The sequence below is a fragment of the Mirounga angustirostris genome, unplaced genomic scaffold, assembly GCF_029215605.1.
Source record: "Mirounga angustirostris isolate CCGP_5_RB_7025 unplaced genomic scaffold, mMirAng1.0.hap1 SCAF_7, whole genome shotgun sequence".
Taxonomy (NCBI): domain Eukaryota; kingdom Metazoa; phylum Chordata; class Mammalia; order Carnivora; family Phocidae; genus Mirounga; species Mirounga angustirostris.
Window position 1 is genome coordinate 114124956 of NW_026991715.1, and position 12851 is coordinate 114137806.

The following is a 12851-nucleotide window of genomic DNA, read 5'->3' on the forward strand; positions in this document are numbered from 1 at the left end:
GGTCAATAGACACAGTTATTGTTTCCCTCAGAGGCTGAACTATTTGAGTTTTCCTGGGTTGGAGGTTTTACAAGATCTTTCACATGCTTTCCCCCCACCCGCACCACTGCTGAAAATTAGTTCAAACTCTGTATGATCACAGAACCCCAACACAGAATTCCATTTGCCAAACTGGCTTTATGGAAGAAAACTTATGGAACGAGCTCATGCCCCTGCCAAGGCCTACCCTGCAGTTGCTAGTCCTGGCAGCATTGTCATACCTGACTCAGATACCAGCGGTACATGGGAGAGTCTGCTCCTGGCCCTTGTTAGGGGCCTCCGAGGGTAGTCTTCATGAGACTGCACGTCACAGCTCTCAGGCTGGGAGCTCCCCCTCCTGTCCTCACCTGTAGCCCCAGAGCCACTCCCATTAGTCCTCTCATCATGTGCTGGGCCTGAAGACCCCCCTTGTGGCAGAGTCCTAAAGGAAAAGGCGGATCTCGTACCATCCGGGCCATTCACAACACAGGCTCGGCTGGTTGAAGGACGTTCCTCATCAGAACACCTGCTAGTTCTCCTTTGGGATTCCTGGGGCCTGTGACAGCAGCATCTGGGGCAGACAGAACTCTCTGCATCACCCTCCTCCATGGCCTCAGAGTCCTCTGACCCACCGGGGGAGCAGACACACTGCCTGGACACATCCACTTCTGAAGGGCTAGGCTCGGAAGAGCCGCTGCTGTTCACCGTCCTTACAAAGTCGGGGCTTTGAGAAGCAGTGCTGTGTGAGCTGGAGGTTCCCACTGTGCTGGCGGTGGCGCTGCTGCAGCTGGGATAAACATCCTTGTTTTTTTTCTTTTCAGGAATATCCCTAGCTGCTTTCATATCGGCTTTGATCTGCTCACTGGTGACCTGACAGCCTTTCTCACAGCTGCTTTCCTCGAGGGGAAACTGCTTCGACTGGCCCATCTGATGGGAGTTGTACCTCTTTCGAAGTGGAGTCTTGCCTTTTCCACTTACTGCTTATAGAAAAAGAAGAATGGCCCGAGGAAAAGAAAAGATTTCAGTACAAATTCTGGACAAAAGGCAAGAGTAAATTTGGAACAGGAAACAATGTACACTAATTTTCCTAAAGTATAATGGTGACCACATCACTCAGCTGCTCAAAAAGGCTCTATGGTCTGTAGCGCCTACCTGCTTTATTCTCCTCAGCTCAGCCTCCGCGGCCCACCACCATCTAGTTCCGAACTAGCTTTCTGTTCTTGGCCCCTCTATGTACATACCACACGCTAGCCCAAACTCTTCTCTGAACATACCCCTGCCATACTATCTCCGGACCTTTGTTCTCACCAATTCTTTAGCCTTGCACCTCTGTTCAATCTCTCCTGTGCCCCCACCCCAAAGCCCCTGTAGGCTATGCCCTGTGATACTATTATCGAGATTTCTGGCCTGACTCTTCAACCAGACTAGAGGTTCCCTAGAGAGAAAGGGATCATGACTTACTCATCTCTGCATCCCTCACCGCACCTAACAGTACCTGGGGCACAGTAAGGCTCAATGAACATATAAAGGGATACTGAAATAAGATTTTGTCTGGCTGACAGACCTAGTTTCTAAATTCAGAAACTGAACTTCCTAGGAAACATTAGGCTAGCCAGCTGGTCACATTCCTTTCCCTAAATTTTAGTTTTCAAAAAAGATCCTTTCAACCACAGTGTGAAAATACCCGAATTTCTTAAAAGGAATAAAATAAGAATGGAGTAATCAGTCATTGGTTAGTAAATGATTCCAAGTCTAAAGAACTAATAAGCTTTCCACACACAGAAGTGATTATGTATTTCAGGGCCAGTGTTAAATGTATACCCAACATTCAAACATACTAAGGAGTAGGGTACCCAAGGGAAATTAGTGGACAATTTTTAAAAATCTCATCCTTTGCTCAAAGTGGTATGCACGTAGTTCTGAGAAACAGACGGGAAGGAAAGACAAGGAAGAAGAATGAACTGAAGGTTAAGAAAATTAAGAGAATTCATAGTTTCTTGGTGAGACAAATGGTAGAGGCTGCTGACTGGATGTAAGGGGAGGCAGGGATTATAAGAACACACTGCAGGACTCCCTCAAGCACCAAACTAGCCTCGAACATTGACTAAGCACAACTGGACAGAGTATCAGCTGGCAGAGTGGTTGTTTGCTCACTGCTCTGGACGCCTCGGGAGTCCTCCCCCCACGTGAAGGAAGCCCAGGCCCCTCGCTAATCCCTGATACCCTGATGCCGCAAGTTCCTAAAGCCTCCACTGTGGAAGTCACAATCCTCACATCTTCTCTTCCCTGAACCCTGATTCCACAGTATTTTTGTTGTGCTACACCTGCCCTCAAGAGTGCCACCCTGACTCCCCTCTCCCTTGGGCTACTGCCCTTCTCGCCTCCTGTCACATTCCATAAGGAAATGTTAACTGCACCACAGGTTGTGGTAGGGACACATTATATAAAGGTCAAGTATGTCTGTCAGTTCTCACGATGACTCCCACTAACCAGTCCCAGCAAGACATTATCTCTCACCTGACAGTTCCCTGGACTGCACAGACTCTCCAGATTTTTCTTCGCGTTCACAGTAACGCCGAGCACCATTCTTAGGAATCCAGACTTCTTGGAGTTCTAGACTGTCTTCCTCATCATCACTCTCTGAATCATGAACAGTAATTGGGGTTGGTTTTACTACACGCTGAAGACCACTGGGTCCTAAAACAAAAAGCACAAGCCTGACAGTTACTCTTTGCCAAGAAAGGCTTTACTTCAAGTACTATTTACAGGGATCTGGGCTCACAGAGATGTTTTGGCTCTATGTAGCCTCCCTTATCACTCATGTTAATGGAATATACACATTTCTAAAGGCAGATCAAAATAGAAGATCATATGGCATCCCCTTTGAGGACCTTCACTATTTGAAGAAGTCACATAAATCATCCTAAAAATAACCAACAAAGTCATAATAATCATTTAAAAAAATTGCCTACTTTCCCAATTTTGCAAATGTATGGATGAAGACAAAGCAAGTGAAGATGAACCTCAGACACCTATAGGAGTAGTGAGCTCTCTGCGTTCGAGAGTATCGTCCTTCTCATTAGATGTAGCAAGATATGTTCTTGAGAGGCTAGATGCATGTTACAGTTTGGTTATTTGAGTATTTATGTATGTGTAAAAAGTGTCTTCTCTGCTTGGCAGTACACGTTGTAAACGTTTAGTCTTATGACCCAAGTCTCTCTGACAAATGACTGAAGTTCACTCCACCGATAAACTGTAAGCTCCAAGGAACCTTGCCTGTCTTGTTTCTGTCACATTGTACAATGCCTGGCACAGAGTAATACTCAATAAATATTTGTTGAATAAGTGACTGCATCTGTAAGACACTTAAAACAAGGATAGTTAAAAGATATTTTCAATTCAAAGACAAATTAGTATTCCAACAGATCAGGAGTAAGAAAACTTGGGCTCTAATCTCAGTGCTGTCCCTGTAAGACTGGCTGAATGGTCTTAGGCAAATTATTCAAACTCATTCTGAAAGACTTAGTTTCCCCATCTGTAAAGTAGAGAGGGCTGTATCAGGTAATCTTTAAGGGCCTTATGACTCTATATAAGCCTGCTGTAAGTCAGCCAGGGGCAAACAGAGACGAGGTCTTGGTCTGTTAACTAAACCAGGTCAACCTCTCCACTCCTGCTCCTCCCCACCAAAATGAAGGAAGAGGACAAGCAAACTATTTAATCGGGTCATTTATTTTCTCCATCAACAATCTGAGTGCTTTCTTTCTACACACACACACGTGTGAACACCAATATAGAAAAAGGAGTTGCTGCCCGGCAGAAAAAATAAAAAACAACCCTTAGTAAGATACGTATATGTGCAAGGAGAACATCAACATAATACAGGTGTCAATAATAAATAGCATGTAACACATCATTAACTGTAATGTTAAAAAATAATCACTCTTAGTGTTTTACTTTCTTCACTAGAGTGGGGCCCAAGTTTTCAGAACCACAAATGTGGAAGTCACATGATTACCTGCTTGTTCCTCGTCAACATCCACAGGGATAACAGCCTGACTGCGAGCTGCCATCTCCTGTCCACTCACGGCCACCTCTCCGTCTTCTGGGACCATGTCTTCCATCTCGTTCAATGCTTCAACAGAAATAAACACAGTCAAAGTGAAACCAAGAGAGGTCTAAAAAAAACCACAATGGGCGGCAAATCTGTGGCACCCCTGAGAAACGAACAGCCCTGTGATTATTAGGCCCACGCTGGAAGAACAGCCTATAACAGTGCTTCATTATACAGACGAGAACAGGAAGTGCCCAATCATTCCATGGGAGAGGAAATCACGATGGCAAAGCAGCACTCGGTGGAGCCAGTCCATCACCGTAAGATGAAAGCAGGGAGAAGGGCATGCGGCGGAGAGAAGAAAGCACCATGTTCATCCTGAGGATGTCAGCAGGCATGGCTCTAGGAGGCAACTGTGGGCCTCCCTCTAAGCAATCTGCCAGACAGGAGTGAGGGCCAGCTACTGGAAAGACCTCACAATCATTTTACAAGCAATTAGTCTTTTGGTATCTGCCAGCTACACCAGGATGCATTGAGCAGGCAAGCTCAAACGGTACATTTCCTCTCCTACTCTCTGGAGCCTATGGTATCATTTTTAGCTAACACAGGACAAGGGTTACGAACAAATACACTAAGCGCATTTTTAACATTTTACTATCCCTCAAATGTTCTACATCAAAGAATTCGTGACTGTTATTAGCGCCTAACAGTGAATGGGAACGTGTGATTTTATTTCTATCTTTCCAGAAGATGAGCACAGTGAGTAATTTCAGACCAATAACCTTCAATTAGCTTACTCTATCTTCTTAAGATAAAATGGTCACTTTTCCAAGAGAACCCTAAATAAAACAATTCCTAGCTTTGCCAGCTTTTTATAAGATTAAATTCAAGTCCCTCAAATCAGTATTCAAGGCAGTCAATCTAGTACCCTCTTACAACCTAAGCTTGTGTGCGTGATCTCAGTCTGAGTCAGGGCAATAACCATACTACCCTTCCACTTAGTCTGGCCATGACCTAGCGGGCCGCAGAGACTGTGTCCAGCCTGTTCATCACTATATTCTCAAAGCCTAGGGGTGCTCAAGGACTACTGCTGGGAAGTCAACCAACCAACCAACCATTTGGATGAAATGAATAAACCAACAAAAGAGAAAACAAGATCCTGTTCCTGAAAAAACTGAAGAATCTACTTACGTAGACAAGGCAAATTCAGTTAACAAATAAACCAAGGCAAAACAGGATTACGACAGAAAGGCAGCATTCAGATAAATGTCTCTGGAATATACAACAGTAAAATTTGAGATATTGTGGGGGCAAGGGGATTTGCTTTGGCCTTTAATATACACCAAAGCACACTCCCCCTTACTGAATAGTCTCCCATCTTACATTCTTGCCCAGCTTTAGACCTCAATTTTCTATATTTCATTTGGTGCCCAAAGGAGGCCTGACCTTGCCTACAAATCTTTCATGATAAAAGCCAATCGATTTTCTTCTTTCATTCAATTCTTATGAACAGTTATGAAGAGAATTATCATGTACATACTCTATGCCAGGCTCTAGGCTAAAGGTTTTTATATACATTACCTTATTTATTCCTTATGGCAAGCTCACAAGGACATTAATACTAGCCTCATTTATGCAGCTGAGGGAAGTGAGGCTTAAAAGGGATAGTAATTTGCAAGGATGTGAACTGAGGTCTGCTTCCTGAGCCTGCTACAGTACAGGGACAAGGAGCAGATGGGAAATTTATAAGCTCTGCTCTCAAAGAGAATGCACACGTTCTAACAGAGATGTCGGATACGCAGAATTAGGTCAGAAGAGACTCGCTAAGTGCTACAGCAGTCCAAGTGAAAGGGGAATATGGACCAAAAAGGAACAACTGTTGGGCAGGGAAGTTTTCACTGATATAAGGGGACATTTCCTAAACACCAGGAAGCATGCTACCTTTTCCAGGAGAGTAAGTATTCCAGTGATAGAAAGAACAAGTGTTTGTATTGGGATGAGGGTGTAAAAGAAAACAAGGCTAAAATAGTAGCCTGGGTCCCAGACCATGAAAAGCTTAGAAAGTCTTGCTAAAAAGCTTAGAATTATTTCTCATATGCAGAGGGGAATTACTAAAACCGAAGTACATTCATATACCTATGTGATAAGGTTCTCCAAAGCTGCTGAGCAACAGCTTTTTAGGTTGCCAGGCTAACCTGCTGGAGGTATTTAATAGAATATCCACAAGCTTCTTTGTATTTAACTTCGTTCTTTTTTTTTTTTTTTTAAAGATTTTATTTATTTATTTGAGAGAAGGAGAATGAGAGAGAAAGAACACATGAGAGGGGATAGGGTCAGAGGGCCAAAGCAGACTCCCTGCCGAGCAGGGAGCCCGATGCGGGACTCGATCCAGGGACTCCGGGATCATGACCTGAGCCAAAGGCAGACGCTTAACCGACTGAACCACCCAGGCGCCCGATATATTTAACTTCTTTCATTGCATTCATTCCTTTGAATATTTATCAAGCAGCTACTGCAATGTGTCACTGTCCCTAGGTGCTGAGAAACAGCGGTGAAATCCTGAGAAGAGGCAGCAGCTGGTGTGACAGAGGTGCGAGCTCGTCATGCAATGAGCGTAGTGTGTGAGGTGGGGAGTAGCACACAGTGAGGACGGGCCAGACCACATAGGTTTTTATGGGCCAAATCAAGAAACTGGATTTTCTCCTAAGGCAGTAGGAAGCTACTGGGAAGTCTGAAGTAAGGGAACAACGTCATCTGGTATATGTTTCAACAACACAGCCCTGGCTGCTCTAAGACCTAATTTTAGCTGATCAAGAGAGAAAGTAGGGTGACCAGTTTGAAACGTATTAAAGCATTCAGATTAAAAAAAAAAAAAAAAAAAAAAAAGATGTGGTACAATGGTGGTACAGTAGGCAAGGAGAATGTAGACTGAATGGCAAGATGCTTTGAAGACAGTCAACAAGTTCTTGCTAAAGGACTCAATGCCATGGAGAATAGATAGGTGGGCTGTAAAGAAAAGAAAAGAGAACATCTTGATTTTTGTCTCCGGTAAGTAAATGAGACGGCGATACCCTTGGGGTATCTTGGTTTAGATTTTTTTGTTTCAAAATATTTTATCATTAGGGCAGTAAATTTTTTTCAGAATGATTTAAACTTACAGAAATTATGTAAGCTATCTTTTAATCAAATATCAACGTTTACCAAATGTTTTGTTCAGCTTAAATGTTATTTCAGTTGTAAAAAAAATCCTCTTACAAAACATAACTATAAATCTTAATGGATTTGAGCTGTTTTTACACAAATGTATTAACTGGTCTCTTTTATACAAAGCCTGGTTAGAAATTCATAACCTTTATTAAATGTTATAAAATAAAGGAGAACTCACTGTCTTAAGAAATGATTTGTATGTATTATTTAGTGGTTGACAATCATCTGCCCAATATAAAACAAAATGCATTTACTGTGATTTTTTTTCACACTGTAGTTTACCCTCAGACTTCATATATAAGGATTTTCCAAAATCAATGGTTCTCAAACTGTGGTCCCAGACCAGCAGCATTAGAATCACTTGGGAACCTGTTAGAAATGAAAATTATGTGGCCCCACCCAGACGTACTAACTCAGACCCTCTGAGGGCTAAACCCTGCAACCTGTGTTTTGACAAGTCTTCTAGGTAATTCTGATGCACTCAAGTTTGAGAACCACTACCAAAAATAAAAGCTGCAGAGCAATTTCACTTAGGCTAATTTAGATTAACGGGGGGCAGAGGGCAGTGGTGAGGGGAGGGAGAGGGGCACATCATTTTTAAAAGTAGTAAGTACTTGGGATTTATGTGTTAAACCAAGATAGAAACTTAGTAAAATGATGTAGAGGCAAAACTATGCTTTGTGGTTATAATTAATTCAAAAGTAATTATATTAAAATAATTTAGCAAAATGCTTTAGCAATTAGAGAAGTATGATTTTGACACATGGTAATTTTATGTTAGGCAAATGTGAATTGTTAGAAAATATGAACATCTATTCCTCTGTTTTAGAGTGCTGTAAAATGCAGGTAGTGAACTTAAATTTTCAATTAACATAACTAGCCCAAAATAAAGCATTCTAAATCTTAAGAATTTTGGAAGTGCAAATCTTAAGAATGATAATATCTTTAACGAAGTATAATATTCTGATAAATCAATACTCTGTAAAGCAGTAAAATCATATTTTTGAAATTAAGTATTACCTTAATAATAATGTTCGCTGAAAAACACCCATGATTTATTATAGCAGTTTATAAACAGAGCCACTTAACTTGCATGAATAAAATTTTATTTTTAAAATTATACAATGCCCTTCTTTTAAACTCTGCTACTTTACACAAGCTGTTAAATGTAACAGGGAAAGAAACAGTGGGGGCCTCTGCTTCATTTTGGTGGTATTCCAAGACCAAGTAGAGGCCCATGCACAAAAAGTTTTAAAATTCTAAATTAACAACATATCAATACCACTTTCAAGTATTTTTAAATTATCAAGATCATACCTAAAGAGTGGAAGCATCAATGTTAGTCATTTCAACAAACACCAGGTCCCACTGATCCCTCTTAGTTTGAATCTCTGTACCACTATTTAAGAAAACTTTTTTTGCTTCTCTTTTGTATTTGAATTCTTTCCACCCCTGGTTTTGATCAAAAGTCACACAGCCTTTCTCCAGCTCCTCATTTTTTATTTAGAGGAACGGACCTGATATGTAATGTAATAACAAATACAAATAAATACACTGCCAACTCAGGGAGATCTGTGGAACCAATGTTTTATGGCAATCTGCAGTTCCCTACAAGTGCTACCATCATCTTTGGTGTTCTGAGCCTTCCTCTGGTTGAAGCTGTTTAATTCTTCAATCTTGGCATTTATGCAGTTTCTTTGCTTCTCAGCCTTTAACAGCATTTAAAGATAATGTACCTGACAATACTATATCTCAAAATGTGGTCTGTATGCAAGTCTCTCATCTCCTGAAACCTTAGTTTCCAATGTTAGTGGATTTAAGTTCCACTGTTCTCTCCTACAAATCAAATATAGTGTTCTTGCACACATTTTGGTCTCTGCTGCACCAGTATGTGATTTCATAATGGCAGGCATTCTCCATTCTGTACTGAGAAGCCTATGGCCATGTAACTTCCAGTGGAGACTATAGTCTGTCCAGTGCATCCACTCCAACCACAACTGGGTTCCTAGGATTTGGGTAGCTCTGCACTGAAGCTGCTTTAACAGTTTCCCATGGATGGTCTTGTGTACTCTGAAGTCCAGGTCCTCATGGCACCAGGGACAAATATGACAGCACTCAGGGAGAGTAAGGTGGAGAGACAATACCTGACCTCATTCTCCCTCCTTCAGTCCTAGCACCTGTTAGCTCTGCACTTCTGTTTTTGTATTTTGGGGGGAAGATGTCAGGGGAGAGGTATAACCATAAGTCTGAAATGCCTAAAAGTACTCGTGTGGAAATAAAAAGTATGAAGTTGTATATAACCATATTTATTTCAAAAAGTCGGAAGACAGAAGGTAGAAAACAAAGGTTTGGAATTCATTATCATATAGCTGGTACTGAAACCATGTGACTGAAGGAGCTTATGCAAAGAAAACGTATAGAGAGAAACAGGGAGATCAAGGACCAAAGTCGAATAGAGGAGGTGCTGTAAGCAAAGGAAACTGAGCAGGCACTTCCAGTGAGACACAAAGAAAACCAGGAAAACAGTTTTGGAGATGCCAAGAGAAGAATTAACTTAGGAAGGGAGAAGCGGGCAACAATGACAAATGTTGCTCAGATGTCAAACATGACGAAAATGGAGAAATGACTACTAGTGTTCTCAAGAGAGTCACTGGTGACTTTGCCAAGAGCCAAAATGGAGAGTTCTATAGAGAACATGTAAGGTGAAGACAATGCCTAGAGATGATTCTTAGATCAGGCCCTACATACTCAGAGCAATCCTAAAGGAAAGGATGCTCGATACACAGTTTGCTTTCATGATGAAAGCAGGTACAACATGTCAGGGCACCCCATTTCTCAGTAATCACTGTGTCCAAGAGAATTGAGTGAAGGGGCAATGAAAACAAGATAGCTTGAAAGATTCCTTTTCCAGTTCTTGAGGGCCAACTGGGAAACTGGAAAATTTGGTAAGAAAACAATTTCCTTTCATCCTCACTCCCCAACAGAGGGGCATATGAAGCCCAAGAGCACATGGGCTGGATACAGCAGGAGTTCAGTCAATACTGAAGAATGCATGGGTAATTACATAAGTGAAATCCAACAGGTCTTTATTGGCTCATGTACTTAATTTGGTGGGTGTTTGTGAAGACTTAATGATGAAAGGTATATGAAAGGTGCCCAACACAGTGTCTAGCACAGGACTGCTCTTCATTTTCTTTAGTTCTAGGAACATCCAAAAACGGCCCCCCAATGAAGTTCTATCTACTGATCTATTGGTCAGGGAGATATAAAGAGATGTTCCTTCGCCCAAATCCTGAAAGTTAACTCTCAGGTAGGCCAGGCCTCTAAGGCCCACTGTACCCTAATTCCCATGGCATCCATGAGTCCTTCCCATGCTGTAAGCACCCTTACAGAGTCCAGGGACAAGAGGCATCAAAAAGATAGCTTTGAAACAAGCCAGCAGATAGGCACATTTCATCCCCACCCCATTTGCCTTGTCAACCAGGTCCCCCATGTGTAAAGTGACAAACTGAAATAGGGGGAGAAGGAAACAGAACAAGGTCAGAGAAATACAATCCAAAGTAAAAATCACTTCTGTGTGGAGCTCACAAAAGATCTGGGTTACCGTCGGCTGCAAACTGCTGCTCTCCTGGCTGTAGGTCTTGCCGGAAGTCATTCTCCTCGTCTGAGTCATCTGGGTGATGGTGATTGTTGTCATGGATGTTGGCATTATTTTGGGCATTGTTATCATTGTCATTGTTGGAGTTCTGGTTGCTAACAAGGGCCGAGGAAACCCCAATTCCCGTGCCTGCACTCAGACCGACTCGAGCACAGCCCTAAAGTGAGATGAAAGCACATGCATATTCACTCAGGTTAGTTAATAGAACACTTCATTTTTCATATTCCTCCGTTTCATCTTGACCTAAGAATCTTTAAATAGCACTACTTTCACATATGCATCAAGCACCTTATTAGAGGCTCATAAGACTTCAAGCAAGACGCAGCGCTATCAGTCTGGACTTAGATGACGAAATGCAGTGGAAAGAGGTCTGTGTAAGAGACCAGTAGGTGCTACAGCTGGGACTTGAAACCCAATAATCTGACCGCCAATCCTGAGCCTTCCCCACTATAATGTACTGCTTGCACAGTGGGAATGTAACCATTAAGAACTGAGGAGAGAGAGGGTAACTAGCTGAAGCATTAAGTTTTTATTACAGTGAGAGCAAAAAGTTTTATTAGTTAAGCAGTTTTGAAATAATATTTCATACAACTAGACAATCTCAAGGTTTTCCAGGATTTTCAACTGCACAGAAGAGAGAACAGCAAAGTAAAACATTTCCAAAATAAATCCCTACTCCATACTTATATCTGAGGTTCCTAATTAGAGATTTTATCTTGCGACTAATTACTCTTGAGTAATACATTTTGACCTAGCTCAAATTTCCACCTTTGCTCTTACCTTACCTTCAGCTTATAGAACTGACAGAGACAGCTTTCCACTTACTTTTACCGTTCCCTTCTCTGGAGAGCCCTTACCAGCGCAAGGGGCCATGTAAATTATAACCTTTATGCCTTCACTGAAGCTAGAGTAAAAAGTCCAATTGTAACAATGTAAGGGCATATTATTAGGAAAGAAAATCACTTAGGTTTTGTTTTCTTCCTTGAGTATTAAAACAAACAATAATTCCCTCAAATGTGACTTACTTTGGGGGGTTCACGAAACATCTGGTCCAGTGAAATAAACTCGAGGCTGGGCAACAATTCAATAAACTGGCCAAAGGAGTCCAGCTTCAAAGCATGGCACCGCACTAAGTTGATATCCACCAATCGCGTCCATCTTGAGTGGTCTGTTGGGAGAAACGACATGGCCAGAGAGTTTGACTAACACTTTCTCCATTACGGATGAATTTTGCTATAGGTCACAAAGATTTTCAAACCCTTTTCCTTTAAATAACTTTGATTTTATCTCATGATCTCAAAAACTTGATGACTAAATTATGATGTCTTCTTACCTAATTTCATTGTGAAAACGACAATGGCTTGGGAATTATTAACTTGAAACCAAGTCAGCCTTGATCTAAATGTGATCCATTCAACAACCTACATACCTATTCAACAATAGGACACTAGGTTAAAGAAATGCTGGTGCATTCTTTTAATAGAACATTATACAACTGTCAAAAAGAATGAAGGAGAATTGAGTATGCTTGCTATGGAAAGCTCTCTCACATACTCTTCGTGTAAAAACCAAGCTACAGGAGAGCGTATACCTAATAAGGTCCTCTGTATATAAATCATTTTTAAATGCTCTGCATGTATAGGCTGCAATATGCACAAAATAATCTGTCCAGAGAATATTCAAGAAACCATTGACGGTGGTTACCTTTGAGAAGAGGAGACTTTTCATTTTGTACCTTTCTGTATTGTTTGGTATTGTTTATCAAGTGCATGTATTACTTTTAGTTTTTAAGTGTTAACAGGAGTTCTGAGTGATGGGATTATAGGCCATTTTTTGTTTTCTTCTTTATACACTTCTGTATTTAAGAAAACAAACAAACCAAAAATCCAATAAATGTTCTTTTTTTAAAGTGATCTA

The 12851-nt window shown here is 41.4% G+C and overlaps 1 protein-coding gene across 11 annotated transcripts in view; it reads right to left on the minus strand.

Moving 5' to 3' along the window:
• The window catches only part of FBXO38 (F-box protein 38), a 54426-nt gene that overhangs the window by 13287 nt on the left and 28288 nt on the right, over positions 1–12851 (minus strand). For 7 of the 11 annotated variants that reach the window (XM_064596695.1, XM_064596689.1, XM_064596694.1 and 4 more), the window contains 5 exons: positions 11960–12102; positions 10881–11091; positions 4034–4150; positions 2536–2715; positions 261–998 (listed from right to left, as the gene is read on the minus strand). In XM_064596695.1, the coding sequence (XP_064452765.1) occupies positions 261–998; positions 2536–2715; positions 4034–4150; positions 10881–11091; positions 11960–12102 (1389 nt within the window). The remainder of the gene's footprint in view (positions 1–260; positions 999–2535; positions 2716–4033; positions 4151–10880; positions 11092–11959; positions 12103–12851) is intronic. The other 4 variants (XM_045903368.3, XM_045903341.3, XM_064596696.1 and 1 more) reach the window with 4 other exon arrangements.